Source organism: Rousettus aegyptiacus, unplaced genomic scaffold, assembly GCF_014176215.1.
Source record: "Rousettus aegyptiacus isolate mRouAeg1 unplaced genomic scaffold, mRouAeg1.p scaffold_m13_p_4, whole genome shotgun sequence".
Lineage (NCBI taxonomy): Eukaryota > Metazoa > Chordata > Mammalia > Chiroptera > Pteropodidae > Rousettus > Rousettus aegyptiacus.
Window position 1 is genome coordinate 53363564 of NW_023416307.1, and position 18239 is coordinate 53381802.

An 18239-nucleotide genomic window follows, 5' to 3' on the forward strand; every position below is an offset into this window, starting at 1 on the left:
TTTCAAGTAACAATTAAGTTCCTTGTGGGTAAGGACCATAACTTCCAAATTCCCCACAGTGATTCACTAACTGTGAGGGCAGTGTGGATGCTCTCTAGGAATGCATGGACTGATTCAAGTTTAGGGAAGTGGTGTCACTGAAATACACAACTAACCTGCACTTTAGAAACTTCAGTTAGTTACCTAAACACATACATCATTCCAGTTCCACTTATAAATTTTAAAAACTTTAAACTCGGCAATACAAAAAACAAGGCGATTGACAAGTATGCTAAAACAACAACAACAACAAAAACACCAAAACTTAAAAAAAGAGACACTGAGTAAAAGCAAGGCCAACACTTTAGTACTGTGTCAAGTACAGTGGGCCTGACAGGAGCCGGGGTAAATTAGGAGTGTGAAGAGGCAGCTTTGTCTCCTGGGCAATAAGCTCTATAGCAGAAAGGGAGCTCTCTGGAAACTGACTAATGAATCCAAGGGGTCTAACTCTTGCCTCCTAACTTGAAACTTTGTGCCTGATAAAGATAGGTGTATATTCACAGTTAAGGAATTGCAGGTCTGACCTTTGCAGGTCAAGCTGTGACAGATCTGCCCAAGGGGCAAGTGTCATGCTCTCCTTCCCAGTCTTTCATTGATTCTTTAATTTATACACTCTCCCCCACCCCTTCCCTACTCCTTTAGGTCTTTTTTCTTTTATCTTTTTTTCTCCTTATCTACCTTCTGCCTACTTCTGAGACCTGGTTTGTGCCATCTCCATAGGCCAGGGGGAAAAAAGGATAAAAGCTAGGGGGATTTCCCTAGAGGCTGAGAGGAAGATTAAAGGTCCAGTCCAGCAGGTTCCCCCAGCATCAGCGGAACTGGATGGTAGAGACTAGGAAGGCCAGTTGCTGGCTACTAGTGTCAGTACTGCTGAGGCTTGCTGGCATTGAGTAGGACAGAGGTACTTAATGAGGCCTCACCAAGTCCTGCCCTTGCCCTGTGCACCTTCAGCCCTCAATTAGTATCTGAGCCGGCCCACAGAGAGTCTGAGGCCTCAGTGGCATGTGGTATGGCATTTGCACTCAGCTGCATTTTTTTTTCATACTATTCAATAAACTATAGTTTTTTAAAAAATACCAATAGCTAAAGTTCAAATTGAAGACCTACAGTTCACATTTTCTAATGTACCTGACATTTCAGTTTCTATTTAATGATATTCTGGTATCCTAACCTTTTGCTTTCTGATATCCTGGAAAAAAAGACCTATCATTCCTAAATTATTTTCTACTTAGAATAATATATTTTAGGAATAGAATTTTTATAGAATTTTAAACTTCACCTAGGTAACCCACTCTTCTCATTTTATAATTATAAAAATTGAGTTCCAGGAAGGCGAATAACAGATTTTTAATCACACTTATAATTTTATAACTTTCTTTTCTCCAAAAAGTATTGGGGGAAGCTACAAAGTCGTATACCTAGCTAATGGCTAAGTGAGGATGAGAAGAGAAAGTAAAATTAGAACTGATTTCACCAGTCCACAAATCTCTCTCCCACATGGTCTCATTCTGAAGGTTCTGTTAATAGTAGTAATAACAAAGATCATCGATTGTTAAAATAACCCAAGGTTCTCAGATCCAAAGACATGCTTCACTAGCATATTTTTATTCTGTACATAGACCTACTTTATAACCCTTCAGTTTATTATGACTGGCACTGGTAATAGCATCAGAGAGTTGGCTTTTTAGAAACTTAGCAGATACTTCCTCAATATGAGCCCCACATTCTTAACTTAAATGATTTTTAATATGAAATAGTTTAGAATCCATAAAAATACTTACCTCTAAGACTCAATATGTTAATGGTTCATACATTTTCTCCCAATTCCCGATTCTTAATTATCTTGCATCAGACTAACTCCTGTGTTACAGGATTTCCTGGATATTGAACATGGCAAAAGTACTAGAAATAGTTTCCCTTTACTTAGCCCAAGAAAAGATAGGGCAATAAAAAGGGTCAGAGATGTTATGAATTAATCATGGGAAAAAGGAAGTTAGGAAAGGAGAAATAGAGATTATGTTGGAAAGGAAATGAGTCTCAAAAGACTGCTATCATCACTTCAGTTTTCTTTTATGGAAATCTATTTCACTTTTGTATCTTTAATAATTTTGGCCAATTATGATTCAATTAAAAATATGTAATGAATATCTACTATAGTTGAAGCACCTATAGCTAGACACTAAAGGAAATATAAAGATTAGTATTACAGTCTTGGCCCTAAAGAAGTTTACAATAATAACTTATCAAGTACCAGTTATAGAAAGTAGATAAAAAATAGTGAAAGAATGTTGGATTAAACAATAGAAGACTCAGCTTCTAATCTTAGCTAAATTTATGAACCATATAATCTTTGGTGAATCATCTACTCTCCTTCTGTTTCAGTTTCTTCAAAGGCATTTTATCTCTCTTGCAGGGTTTTTATTAAGACCAAATGCAGTACCAAGCAGGATGTGAAATGCAAAAGCTGTTTAGCCTCCACAAAGAGCATGTCCTGTAACATTCACAGGTGTAGTCACTGAGGATAATGGACAAAAAAGAAAAAAAGAGAGCCTTCTAGAAGACAAAGCCAAATGCCACAAAGAACAATCAGAGGAGTTACTCCCAGAGAGCCGAGAAGACCCGACAGAACCCGGAGATTCTGGATTTTGAATTAGATGCAATAATTGGACAGGACTGTGGGTTTTCTCCTTTGAGGAGCTCGTTGAAATAACTGATTCTGGGGGTTCATTCATTCTAAAGATTAAATGAGTAGGATTGAAGTGGGGTCCAAGGGTTTACATTTTTAATAAGCAGTGGTCTCTGGACCACACTTTTAAAAAATCTTGATCTGGGGGAATATGAATCTTATATATTTTACAGAGAAGAGTCTTAGTTCTTAAATCTACCTATTATTCATTTTTACACCAAAAGGTTTACATTTTTGTACTGGGGAAATTTACATTTAACCCTTCCTTGTCTTTTCTTCTCTTATTCTCATTATTAAAGACCTAATTATTTCACTTACTTTTCTCAGTCAAAATGTAATATACATACATAGTAAAAATATTCCCAAGAGTGGGAAAGAGTATAAAATAAAAAGTAAATCTCCTTTCCGCCCAGATTTCTAGTTTCCCAGGTCTCCTTGCCAGAAACAACCAATGTTAATGGTTTCTTTTAGAAATAATCCTTGCCAAATAATGGCATAAATATCCCTATTTTTCTATGTAGAAAGATATTAAACATAATATCTTATATAATATGTAAACTTTGTCTTTTTCTAATACTCAACAATATATCTTGGAGATTATTCTATATCAAAACTTATAAAACTTTTACTTCTTTTCCACACCTGCATACTATTCCACTTATATACTTCACCATTCCAAGTCCTCTGTTGAAGACACTGGGTTGCATCCAGCCTTATACTCTTCCAAGCGAAGTTGCACAAACATGGTTGTCCTTGCAAATGGATAGAGAAAATTTTCTAGATATGCAAATACTAGGTTAAAGGACATGTACATTTTGAATTTGATAGATGCTAACAAAGTACCCTCCAAATAGGATGCCCAAACTACTTGCACATCAGAAATGCCTGTTTTTCCCTATACCTCAGCAACATAGCACATTATCATACCTTTTCATCACTGCTAATAAATAGATATCTAATTGCTGTTATTTTCATTTTTTTAATTATGATGGAAAGTTGAGCATCTTCTAAAGTTTACATCATTTGTATTTCAATTTCTGTAATTACTGCTCATATCAACCATTTTTCTGAGTTTCTATGTTTCTTACTGTTGCAAACATTTCCCAGTTTTCATCTTGTCTTTTGACTTTGTTTTATAGTATATTTAATCATGTAGATATTCTAAATTTTTATGTAGTCAAATGTATTAAGCCTTTCTTTTATGGCTTCTAGGATTTATGTTGCAGTTGAAAGGCCTTCTCCATTTTAAGGTTATTAAAAAATAAGCTTATTTTCTAATACTCATATGGTTCATTTTTTACATTTAAATCTTTGATCCAACTGAAATTTCTTAAGTGGTGAGGCAGAGATTTAAAGTTCTTCTTTATTTTTTTTTCAGCTAGATAAGCAGTTGTCACTAGCTGAATCCTCAGAATCAACTATATCCAAAACAATTCATCTTTTCTGATAGGATCATTTTAAATGTAATATTGCCAGCTGCAAAGCATTTCGATATGGAGTATATTTTTAGAAAAATCTATGTTTACTATAGTCATTCTAATTAACACATGTTAGTAAATATTATCTATTGTTAATATTAATGGAAATTATACTGAATTGAAAGATAATATGGCATGTGTTATGGAAATCGCCGGATACACCTACGATTAAAAGTAGATATAATTTAACTATAAATTCACCTTTTACAAGTCTTTAAGTTGTTTAGTGGGCATGCATATCACATTTTACACTATAGAACAATGCCACCTATAAGTTTTTTGGGATATGATTTGCTTCCCAATCATAGAAGAATAAATGCTTTATAGTTCATTATTCTTAATTCCTTATTTATCCATGACGATAATAAAAGTGGAAAGCAATTTTCCCTAAATTTTCATGGGTACTATGCACATAAAAGAAATAACTGTTACTATGTAGAGGCAGAACACCATTAGGAAGGTGGTAAGAATAGTTCTGAATGAGGAAAGAGCTTGTCAGAGAGCTGCTATTCTCATGTCCCGAGATTTACAGAAGCTAAAATACAAAAAGTCAAGGGTGTGGGAACACTATAACAGAAGGCTGGGCCAGAAGCTCAAAAAAGCTTCAAATGGAACAGAGGCACAAAAATATAGACGGCTAACTGCTTGTTTCAGTGCTGGACAAATGCATATTAAAGGCCTTTATCCCTTTCTGCTGAGTGTCGGATGCAGACCGGAGCTTGAAAGTTGTGATCTATTGAACCTACTAGTCGAAAATACATATTCTGATGGCAGCATTTTCATTTTAACAGCTGTATGGGCGCTGTTCATAACACTGCTTAGAAGAAATACTGTACGGGCGTAAAATGAAGTCTCATTTCAAGGAGACAATATTCCTACAGTCTTTATAGATGAACACATGAGGACTGAAATTCAATTTATACCCTTTTCATAAAAGTGTAAATCTCTCTTGAACTCTTTATCTCTTTCTTTTCTTTCCTGTCTTTGTTTACATTTCTTTATGAGCCCTAGTTCTTTTTCATACCACCTTGTCCACCAGCACAGAGAATCAACTCTTTATTCTTGGATTTTATGTCTGGAAAGTATATGAAGGGACGAACACAAGATTAGAGAATGCATTGTTGAATTTAAGCTTATACTGAAATTTGTACTTAAAAAGTATGGGTGCTTCATGGGGATATAAAGTACAGCATAGGAAATATAGCAAATAATATTGTAATAATTATGTATGGTATGAAGGGGGTACTGGAATTATCAAGGGGATCACTTTGTAAGTTATATAAATGTCTAACCACTATGCTGTATACCTGAAACTAATACAATATTGAGAAGAAAAAAAAAACTGTGAATGCTTAAAAAAACTAGATGTTTGAAAAATTAAGAATATCTCAAACACAATATTGAAACTCATCTGTTAAGACCTCACTCAGAAGGATAGTAAATGAAAACTAGCTTTCCACAGGAACCCAAGTGTTTTCGCTATCTTCTTTTTAAAATAGGAAACAGTTGTACTCTGTATTTTCTGGAAAGATCACTTATTTTAAAATTTTGAAAATGAACAGCATTTATTTTGAAAATGAAAAATTCTGTTCCAAAGGAAAGTCAACATCTTGTTTCTAAAACTCACCCCTTCCTTCTCCTGTGTCCCGTCTCTGTGAATGGAATCGGCAATTTCAGGGTCTCTAGAGTGAAACCTAAATACTCTTGCCTTCGATTTCTTTCTCTCGTGTTCTCTGTCCCACCTGTGCTATCCTTTCCATTCCCACAACTTCCTAGGATAAGGAGTCATCCCGGACTCCACTTTTTCTCTTACTCCCCTTATCCAATCCATCAGCAAATCCTTCAAAACATAGTTAGAATTTGACCACTTTTCCCCACCACCACTGTCACCACTATGGCCCAAGCTATCATCGTCTCTCACCTCGTTTACTGTACTGGTTTCCTAACTGGTCTCCTTTCTCCTGCCTTTGAACGCCAGCTTCAGTCTATTCTCAACAAAGCAGACTGTGACCATGGTTCTCCTCTGCTCAAAACCTCCAATGGCTTCTTCACTTAGAAAAACCTGACAATCTTAAAGGACATCGCCTCACACTCTCACCACCACGCACACCAGCTTTGGTCTCATTCCCTACCACTCTTTCCTTCATGAAGTCTCTCACTCAGCTCCAGCCACACCAGCCTCCTTGCCAGGCCACGCTCTTCCCTTCCCACACTTTATACTTGCTGTTCTCACTACCTGGAATGCTTGTACCTAGACAATGCATCATTCCTTCAGGTTTTCAGATCCAAAAACTCACTGATCTTCCTAGTGAGTTTTTTTTTTTTGCCCATTCTTTCTGAAATTTCACCATCCTTCCTCTAACACTTCAAATCTTTCTTCCCTGTTTCATTTTTTTTTCTCCATATCACATAATATATATTTTATTTATTTACCTAGTTTATTGGCAATTTCTCCAACTGTGATATAAACTCTATGAGGCAGAGATTTGTCTATTATGTTCCCCATGCCCAGAACACACAGTAGAAGCTTAGTAAATTTTGTTGAATGAATGAATAAATGAGAAAACAAATGAATGACTTCAACCTGGGCTCTCACTGAATCTTTCCTGGCTTCCTGCCAGTAGTCTTTGTAATTAATCTTATATACCTCAAATCAGTAGTTTACCTAACACAGGTCTGATTCTATCACTGTCCTAATTAAGAATTTAAGTAGCTCCCAACTGTCCAGTGAGGAGAACACAATTCTGCTAGAGGGATCTTTCATAATCTGGATATCCTTTTCTAAACTCATCTCTTTATATCCCATTCTTACACATTATTCTGTAGATCTGTCTCCCAAACTTGAGGAATTTATGGGTCCTTTTTAAAGAGAAAAAATTCCTCAATAGCTTTCAAAGTCACGTCTTAGGACCCCAGTTTGAGAAACACTAATTTAAGAAATTGACATTCTGGTCAACAAGAAAGTATTTAATTACAGATCATTACTAGTGAAGTAATTTTTAATATTATAACCAAAATGAAAACAAAATTTAAAAATCTACATATACCTTGCACCCCCTCTGAGAATAAATCCATGGACCCCAGTTGCACAAACTACCTACTCATCCCAGAAGAGGCCAATACCGACTTGCCTCCATGTCTTTACCCCTGCTATTTCTCTACCCCCAAATATCCTTCCCCTAACTAGTTATCAAAATTCTAATCATCCTCCAATGCTTAGTTTAATTATCACCTTCTTCATGAACTCTTCTTTTTGATGCCCTCAGCCAAACTTTCTCTCAGTCTCTTGAGGCAATTTTTTACCTTTTCTATGGCATTAACTACATTATTCTCCTTCATGGTACACTATTATTTCCCCATGGTTATTATAGCTCCTGAATGCCAGGCAGATGAGCTTGTTCTCTTTTTATTTACATAATTAGTATAGTATCTTCCATATAATAACTAATAATGTCCACTGAATTAATCATCATATAGGGGAAAAAATAAATAACTGTTTCTATAAATATTAACTTCTACTGATTGTCCTAAAAATGAACTATTCACTAAAAGTTTATAAACAAACATATGTAATATACTCATAACAAAAGAAAAAATATGGGAAAAAATTTTAAGTAATTTATAGGACTCACCTTCTTTTAAGCATTAAGTCTGATATAGGTATGCATCTTAGGCCAGCTCCCAAAACCATAAGGAAGGATGTCAGAAGCACAGTTATCCGAAGACCTGAAAGGAAACAAAAACATCAAGATTTTCTCTTTTCAAGTAAGACCAACGTTAAGAATAAAGGTTTTTTACTCAATTGTACTGTTATTACAACCCACAATATAACTTTTCACTGTAACTCCCAACATGGAAAAAAGGAAACGCCTCTGCATGCTGAAAATGAAATTATTTTAACTTTCACAGAAAACTTGAATGATCATCACATCAAGGACAGAGGAAGAAGTTTCGCTAGCTCCAGTTTTCCAAAGTAAGTAGCCACAATGCTTTGTTTACCTGAAAAGTGTTTCAGGTAAATAGAAAATAATTTTAAAGGACTAGGTATTTTAGTTTTCTATCTCCAATATAAAATTTTTAATTTAAAATGCAAGTTGCAAAAGCTCTAAACTGGCCCTAAAATGGTTTTTAAGGTGGTAGGTTATTGCTTTAAATTTACTCAAAAATTGACAACTTGCCAATTACATATTTTATATTATAATCAAGATAAGTTATTACTTGTTATAGTGTCATAGGAGGTGATCCTTTAAGGTTCTTTGATTATTAATACCATAATAGTCTTTTTTTCTTGATTTATCAGATAGCTTTCAACTTATATAGAATGCTGCTATTAAAAAAAAAAAAGAAGCATGGCTTAAGACTTTACAAGAACTACGGATCAGCTAGCTTTTCCCTTTGTATCCCAATTCAATCAATTATTTTGAAAATGTGTGCCAATAGTCGGTCACATGGATAATAAAAAAAGAGAGAGAAAAAATATAAAATAATGTAATAAAAAATAGACCTAATGTTCTGGTTATGACAGAGTAATGTAATGGGACTATATATTCCTACTGTTGGAATGTTGTACTTTTGAAATTACTAAACTAAATACCACCTTACTGTGTGTGGCAGCCACATCACACAGGTGGCTCCTACTGAGCATGTGGCAAAGGTGACAACATTTCTTCCAATTTCTCCCCAACTTAACACCTCTTTGCAACCATTTCACAGTGAGTAGATTTAAACTGTTTAATGGAAATTTTTCTTTTTTTCCAGACCTTTCTTTTTTCCTTTGCAAAGAGGAGATGGTTAGATGTTTGGTTTTCAAAGGGCTTCTCTGCTTGAAGGAAACTGAAAGTCAACAAAACTATACCCAGATTAGACATAGTAACGAAAATAACCTTGAGACCTGAATCAGGTACACACATGCTGCATTGAGGATACTTTGTTACATGAACTGAGTTAACATTATGATATTCTTATATGATCTAAGCATGATTAATACAATTTGGCAGAAGGAACAACACAGAAAATTGTGCTCTTGGTAACGTGTAATGCATATATACTCATTTATTGCTTTTCCTATAAGAATACAGATTTTAAAACCACAGTATAACCACAGGAAATAGAGTATAATTAATAAAAAGTACATTCATGGTCATAAATACTCTAAAATGTTGCACTTATAAGGTTATATGAGGTACTCTATGAGATTATAAAATTTTACAGATTTCAGACTATAAGGCTTACATTCTACATGATGTTTATTTTTTCCTAAATATTTGGATTGTAATTAAGGTTAAGTAGCCACCAAGTGAGCAATGGGACATTGTTTATGGCCATATGGTCCAAATGATCAGGTGCTTATTACTACTGCTTGAGGCTAGCACACTTTTCCATTCAATTTTGCTTTTTATCAAACAAATGACAATATAACAGCTAATATAAACATTTAAGAAAAGAGAAGCTGTGAAAAGCTGATTATTTAAGCAACCTTGCAGGTACAGCTTGTGGCTTTCTTGCTTATTTTTAATTGTTGCCAAGTATAACTTACTCTACCCCAGCTGATGCTCAATTTTGAACAGAATGCTTTCTTTATCTCATTCAAAACTTGACAAGGCAGGACGCTAAAACTGCATGTAATCAAAAAAGATATCAATTGATTTGGGGAAGGAGAGGAATGAGGACCCCATGAAAATAGGTTTCTGAGACATTTGGAACCTTTATGTAAATAGATCCTAAGTGACTTCAGTGCTAGGATGTGGGTGCGAAAACCATTTGATGAAAGGTGTTAGAACAATTCTGGAAAACCAAATATGAATGAAAATAAAAATAAATTCTGTTCAAATGTGGCATCCAGAAACTGTAGGAAGCGTCCTTCCAATGACTGAGATAAGCTAACTCCTTTTGCTGGGAACCTATTTGGTTAGATCATAGGAATGGAGTCTCTATAACAGGTATCTAAAACCAGGATGCAAAATTGACTGAAAACACACACACACACACACACACACACACACACACACATACACACACACACACACACATCCATCCATCCATCCATCCATCCAACCATCCATAGCGGAATCATGGGAAATCACTGATGGTCCCAAAGTTTATCTGGTAAGATTGCTTTTCCCAGACTCCACAATTCCACCAGCTGGACTGAAGACAAGGTCTGCACGCCCCAGGCAAGACCTCCAGTCTCTCCCTATCCTCAACAGTCACAGCCTTGCCACCACAATCCATCTTGGAGACCAGGAGACCATCAGGACTAATCACATTCTTCCTGTTTACATTGGTCATGAAAGATCCAAGATTCAGAGGTCATTCTTATCCCAATATGGATTCATATATCTCCTAATCTGACCTCATGTCCACCACCTCCCCAACTCTGGAACCCTCTGACTGTGCCTGCCTTGGGGAGCGCTCAGAATCAGTGGAATCCTTACATTCTCAAGCTTGTCTCTAAACATTCTCTTCATCTTCTCCCACTGAAGCTTCTCTCCTGAGAATACTGCTTCCCCGGCCACTTCCTGATCATTGTTTACTCTTTCTTCTCTAAAGATCCCAGTCTCTTTTCTCCTGACACTTTTAAGATTTTCTCTAGTTTTAAGCAATATGATTATGCTGTGCGTTGGGGTAGTTTTCTTCACGTTTACTCTGCTGGGATGGTTGAATTTCTTAGATCTGTGCGTTTATAGCTATCAAATTTGGTATTTTTCTTGCCATTATTTCTTGATTTTTCCCTCCATCTCATCTCACTCCAAGCCCTCTCCCATTACCTCTCTCTTCTCTTTCTGGGACTCTAAATACATGTATACTATCAGGTTACTTAAAACTGTCTTGCAGCTCACTGATACTGGTGGGGTCTTTGTTCGTTTTTAGCATTTTATTCTCTGTGTTCCATTTTGCATAATAGTATTGCTACGTTGTCAAGTTTACTTATCTCTTCTTCTGAAATGTCTAATCTTTTGTTAAATCCTGTCTCAGACAGAGAAAACATTTTCATCTCTATAAGATTAATGTTGGTCTTTTTTTCCCTTGTCTTTTTTTAACAAGTTCATGCTTTCTTCTATCTTCTTGAACATACATAGCATATTTATTATAGCTGTTTTGATGCCCCTGTCTATTAATTCTATCTTCTGTGCCATTTCTGGATCTGTTTCTATTGATTGTTTTTTCTGAATTTTGCTTTGTTGGGCAATGAATGAATTTTTCTTCACTCCTTCTACATTTCTGAACAACGTTCTGAGACACAGCTAAGTTACCTTTGATCTATCTTTTCAAGGAGTACTTTTAAGCTTTATTACAGGGAACAAGAGCAGCCTTTAGTCGAGGGTCCATTTGTCTTTACTACTGAGGCAATACCCTTCTGAGTATCCAACTCAACCTCCTGCTACGTATTCTGAGGTTTTTCCATTCTGGCTATTGGAAAAGTGAAGTATTCCCAGCCTTGTATAACCTTTGGGAATTGTTCTGCCTGCTCCTTTTTGGTGATCCTTTCTTCAGACTAAAGTAGTTTCCTCATATGTATCCACTGATTGGTGCTCAGCTGAAGACTCATGAGGAACTCTCTGTAAATCTAGACCTTTCTCTTGGTGAAGCTTTTTCTTCTCTGGCACTCTACACTAAGAATTATAGCTATGTTGACCTCTTTGAATTCTCAATTGTCTCCCCAACATAAGAAAACTGTGGGGCTCTGTTTGGGATCCCATTTCTTCAGTGCCGCTCGGAAATTCTCTTCAGGCAGTAACCTGAAGCAATCACAGGGATGACTGTTCTGCTCTGCCTGTTGCCCAATGTCTAAAAACCACTGTTCCATATATTTTAATTTTGTTTTTTGTTTTTTGTTTTTAGTTGTTTAAGATAGAAGGATAAATCCAGTTCCTGTTACTTCATCATGGCCCGAACAGCCTTTATTCGATTTTATCTGATTATAATACTCACCACTCCTTGCTGCAATTGTCTACAGACGACCACATACCTGCCTGCAGGTCATTCACCCTCACTACTTGAAAACATATTGGCTCATTATTACTCCTTAGGACACTATTTCTTCCACAAATCTGGTGATTTCAATATCCACTCAATGATCCATTCAATACCCGGGCTTCTCAGTCTCCTGACTTCTTATTTCATGATCATGTCCTTTACCCTACCTCAGTTGTCCACTCTCTTGGTTATGCTCTTTCCTTAAATTTACCATAATTGCATCTGTGACATAATCTCAAATTCAAGCATTCCATTATTCACCTCCTTTCTTTCCCACTCATTCTCTTTAGTACTCTAAATCTTCATCCAATTGGGAATGACAATTTTGGAGCCTACTACTTTTTCTCATCCATGTCATGTCTCCTTTTCTCCTTTACCCAGTTTACATCCCATGTTCCATAGCACTCTCTACCTAACCTTCTATTCTTGGCCTGCAATTTCTTCATCCTGTTCATCTGGTAAACTGCAACTCTGTCCATGCCTGTGCTTGCTCAACAGAACAGGCTGGAGGAAAACACACAATAATGCCGGTTGGTCTCTCTTGAAATTAATGCCTAATAATGTAAAATAGACCCGTAGTGCCCAACAATTCTACTAGACTGTCATGCACCACATAATGATGTTTTGGATAACAATGGACATAAACAGTGAATGGTGGTCCCATAAGATATACTGGAGCTGAGAAATTCCTATTTCCTAGTGATGTCATAGCTGTTGTAACATGGTAGTACAAAACATTACTCACGTGTTTGTGGTTAGGCTAGTGTGAACACACCTACTGCACTGCCATATGAAAGTATAGCACATAAATTAAGTATAGGACATACTGGATAATGATAGTAAACAACTATCACTGGTTTATACATTTACTAGACTATACTTTTTATCATTATTTTAGAGTTCAGCAGTTTACTGCATCTCTTGATGGCATCATTTTCTCTTGCACTTGATTAATCTCATGCTATTTTGTACAGTAACATGCTGTACAGGCTTCTGGCCTAGGAAAATAGGCTATTTGATTTAGCTTAGGTGTAGGTTATACTGTCTAGGTTCATATAAGATGTGAACTCTAAGATGTTCACACACAATAAAATCGCCTAATGACGCATTTCTCACAACATATACCCATGGTGAAGAAGCGCATGACTATAATTTCCTAGTCCACATGTTATTCATTGTTCTAGAAAATAGTTTAATAATTTATCCTCTCTCTTTAATCCTCCAATAACTGCCCCCATATCCTCACTTGTCAGGTGATAATTTGGCTTCCTATTTTCTGAGAACTATAAGCAAAGATAACTTCCACAAGCTCCTACAACCCACCATCTGTATTTATATACTCTATCTTCTATTCTGTTATTATTGGAGAATTAGATGTCAACACTTCTAAAGCCAACCTGTTTACTTGTGCTCTGATGGACTGCATACCCTCCTGCTTATTCAAGGATATAGTAACAGCAATTCTTCCCTCTTCCTCCAGCATTGTCGATTTCCCCCTTTCTATTGGATTCATCAGGATATGGCATTACAGAGATATGTTTTAATATCTCTTATCTTTAAAAATATCTTTTCAGTAGCTACATTCTCCCTGGCTATTGCCCCATTTCTCTGCTGTCCTGTATAGCAGAACTGCTTGAAAGAAATATCAACACCCACTGTCTCCAATTCTTCTCCTCACAATTTATTCTGGACTCACCCCACCACTCCAGTGAGACTATTTTTTTAAAGGATACCAAAGAGTTCCATGTTGCTAAATTCAAGGCTCTACTGTCAGTCCTCACTAGCCAGTTTTTCCTTATCTCTGCAACCTCTAAATGTCAGAATACTCCCAGACTCAGTCCTCTTCTGAAGCAATGCCCATTTCCACAGGTGATCTCACTCATCCCCAGGGCTCTGAATACCATTACAGGTTGACAAATCCTAAATTTAGTGTTCAGGCCTCTCCCATGAACTCCATATTAATAAATCCAACTAACAGTTTAACCTGTCTACTTGGATATCTAACAGGCATTGCAAACCCCTGATCTTCATGCCATCTGCCTCTAATTACTCCTTCCACAATCTTAGACATCTCAGTAAATTGCAGTTTGATTCTCCCATTTACTAATGCTAAAACATTGAGAAACATTTTAGACTCCTTTCCTTCCTTCATACCCCATCTCCAATCCGTCAGCAAATAGCGGTGAGCCTACTTTCAGCATATATCAAGAATCTAACCACTTATCAAATCTTCCACTACTATCATCCCATTTGGAAGTCACCATCAGCCCCATCTGGGTTATTCCACTTGCCTCCCAATAGGTCTCCCCTGCTCTGGTTCTTGTCTTCAAGACAACAGCAGAGTCATCATTTTATTCTTCTGCTCAAAGCCTTCCTCACTCCTCAGTGGTGAATGACTTTACAGTGGCCTATGAGGCCCTGTGTGATTCAGCCTCCCATCGTCTCTGACCTTATCTCCTACTGTTGTTTCCCTCATGGCTCGGTACAGCTGCACAGGCCCCATTTCTTTTTCTTGGATATGCCAAACAAGTTTAGGACCTTTGCCTTTTCCCAAAACAGTCTTGCCCAGAAGTCAGGCTTCCTTTTTCCCTTGGGTTTCTGCTCAAATATATCACTAAGGTCTTCCTGACTCTGTATATAGATTATCACCCAATTACATCCCCTTTCTTCCTTGCTTTGCTTAATTTTTCTCCAAAGCACTATCACAATCTGATATACTAAATATTTAATTTCATTGTTGTTTGATGACTGGATCTCCTCACTAGAATGCAGGCTCTGTGAGGACTTTCCCCCGTGCTATCTCCTTCTTGAACCTTTCTTCATTTGACTTCTAGGGCACACTTGCTTTTGGCTCTCCTATTATCTCACTAGCTAGTCCTTTTTGTTTCCTTGCTGGAGAACGGAAAGAGGTAAGAGAGTACAAAACTGATCTGACGAGGATAAGCAGTCTTCTATGCTAAACTGGCTGGGACCTACGGCAGTAGGTCCAGTTAGGAGGCTAGTGGAATAACTCAGATGGGGCTGATGATGACTTCCGACTGGGGTGATAGTAGTGGGGGATTTGACAAGTGGTTAGATTTCTGATTTATGCTGAAAGTAGAGTCACCAGTATTTGCTGTGGGATATGAAGAAAGGAAGGGAGTCTAAAATGTTCCCTACCTTTTAGGGAGAAAGAGACTTTGGTACCCAGGGATAACAGAAATTCACTTGCTATGTATGCCGATAGAACATCTGCAGCCAACATATGAAAAAATGTACTAGGGAAAGGAAAACCACTTCCTAAAAGAGAGAATTTTAAAATTTATTTTTTATTGCTTCGACCAATAGAAAATATAAATTTGAATTCACCATATAGTCACAAGAACTCTGAAAGAACTCCTAAAGTAACTTATTTTATAAAATGGATAGGTAGTCCCTTATTTATCCGGCCAGGTATAGCAGATACGATTATAATAAGAAAGGTAAACATTAACATTTTTCTCCTATAAAGACAAGGTTGGCTAAATTTAGCAAATAATATTGAGAAAATGCTCCTAATAAAAAGATAAATACAAAGAAACAATAAAAATAGCATTTCCTCTTACATTTAACCAACCTTGTAAGAAATGACTGAGGAATTGTCATAGATCAGAGGAAGTTATGGAGAAATAACAAATAAATTCAATTTGAGACCTGCAAGTGAATCCTTGGAAAAGGGGGAAAAAAAAGACATTAGTGGAAAAACTGGTGAAATCCAAATAAACCTATAATTCAGTTTAAAAGCAAATAAAAAACAAACAAACAAAGATAACCTCCATTCAGTACAAGAAACCCTTCTTTAGAATCTAGCACATATCCTCTGCATAAGTACTTGTGTGGAAGTACTTACGACCTTCCAGGGCTGAGCACCTTTCACTGTTAGAAGGTTCTTCCTTGTATGGCTTTGAGTTACACCCCTTTGTAAGTTCCCTCAATCTAGTTCTTCCTTCTAGAACTACACACATTAAATCTAATTCCTCTTTTACTTGATCTTCAAATATTTCATATTCTGCTTCAAGTTTCATGTTGAAGCTTGACACACCCAATTCCCTTCATCTTATACATTATGACTTTTACATCCTTTATCATTCTTACCACACAACTTTATCATTCTAGTTTATCAATGGTCTTCTTAAAATTAATGTTCAGAACTGAACATTAGAGCAGAGCATATCAAACCTTTTCTCTTGTTTTAGACACTATGCTTCTCTGCCTAAAATTATCCTCCCTTTTTCAGCAGATACACCACATCCATCATGAATCATTTACCTATACATGTGTGGTATAATTCAATGCCTTATCATTCAATCCTATGATCTTTTTTTTTTTCTCTTCAAAGAATCACACTGGCAAGTTGTAAAGTGAGATGTCTGTCCGGAGTATTCTTCTGTGAAGAGTCTTCATTCATTTGCAAGCTTTATCTAAGAGTTATAAATCTCAACTAATACAGCTACCTCCTTATATACATATGCTTTAAAGCTGCCCGTGATCGTTTCCCAAAACCCAAAGAGTCAGGTCCGAGTTTCCCAACAGCTCTTCCTGGGCTGGAGCCATGTATTATGCAAAGCCAACTCATTACTTCCTTATATCTGGGCGTCATCTGTCTATTTTCTGATCTTTTCACCCTCGACATCCCAAAATCCCTTTGAAGTCAAAGCATCAGTCATTTTTGTGGTGTAAAGAACATAAATAGCTCGCGCACGGGGACGCTCTGATGTCCACAATAAGCAAAAACGTGAACATTTAGAGAAGGCTTAATCCCTACTGTTGCATAATGAGCCCCGATAAAAACATAAGTGCTACAAAGAAGCCTTCTTGTATTTGTCGCTCTGGGATTGGAGGTTCCTAGTCAGGAATGGGATGCGAACAACACTCCCATCACCTCACACAACCCTTAAGACGAAGCCCAAGGAGTGACAGCGCCGGCCGGTGCTCCCCTGAACACCTTACCTCTCTTGTCCAGGAGCCACATGAACGCGAAGCAGGGCAGGAATCCGATGGGACCCCACAGCACGAGCAGCGCGATGTCCCAGCTGGAGAAGCCATAGGCCTGGCGCGCAGAGTTCTGGATGGGACCCCAGGTGTTCCACACCAGGCCCTGCGCAAACCCCAGCAGCGAGAAGAGCAGAAGTACTAGCCAGCGGCGCCCGTACACCCGCCCAGGACCTTGGGCGGCCGCGGGTAGCGCCGCCGCCGCCGCCGCCGCCGCCTCTCTGCTTCTCCGGGCAGCCCCCGGCGCAGGCCCCAGTCCGGACCCCAGCAGCGGCTGACGCTCCTCCTCGCTGCTCCAGCCGGTGCCCATGGCGACGCGCGGTCCGCGGGGCCCTTGCCCAGCGCGGTCCCGGCAGCCACCGACCAGCCCCGCGCAGATGCAGCCGGAGGAGGTGGAAGCCGAGGCTGCTGTAGTCGCCCTCGGCCTCCCAGCCGCGCCTAGTGCGCTTGCGCCGAGAGAGCCTGCCCAAGGCAGGGAGGGGTGGCAGGTGCGGCGGGCCAGGAGGAGGCTGGGGTGCAAATTGGAACCGTGCCTCCTCCCCCCAGGGGGTGACAGGAGACCGAATGGATCCGGCGTCCCGGAGGATGGATGGAGAGGAATGGAAAGGCAGAGAGGAGCGCGGCTGAGCCCGGGGAAAAGGAAACTCCCAGAGAAGTTGTATTAGAGGCTGTTGGGCAAGGAATCCGGGTTGCTGTAGGAAGTGTCCAAGTTTTACATCATATGCCTAATAAACAACTCGGTGACCTCCGGCCACTTAAGCCAATGCTTTCTTCCGTATTGGATTTCTTCTTATTTTTGTTGGGTTTTTAACTTCAGAAATTATTGAGGAAGATAGGGTAACATTGAGGCATAGTAGGCACCTAGAGGGATTGCCTTTTGACAATCATTTCTTTTTTTTTTAATGTACAATAAGTACTGCCTAGATTTTCAGCTTTTTATCTTACATACCTAATGAGATTATAAACTAGCCAATTTCACATATCTAAAAGATATAGATATGATTATACTCTTTTGCTTGTGATTAATAGGCGATCGATAAAGATATGTT

The 18239-nt window shown here is 37.9% G+C and overlaps 1 protein-coding gene across 2 annotated transcripts in view; it reads right to left on the minus strand.

Annotated features, from left to right (window-relative positions):
- Nucleotides 1-17939, minus strand: part of SLC49A4 (solute carrier family 49 member 4) — a 66823-nt gene extending 48884 nt beyond the window's left edge. Inside the window, exons 1-2 of one of the 2 annotated variants that reach the window (XM_016159367.2) lie at nt 17149-17635; nt 7836-7929 (exon numbers count right to left, since the gene is read on the minus strand). In XM_016159367.2, the coding sequence (XP_016014853.2) occupies nt 7836-7929; nt 17149-17500 (446 nt within the window). In that variant the 5' untranslated portion in view covers nt 17501-17635. Of the gene's footprint in view, nt 1-7835; nt 7930-17148 lie in introns of both variants that reach the window. The other variant, XM_016159368.2, reaches the window with a different exon arrangement.
- Nucleotides 17940-18239: the final 300 nt, after the last annotated feature.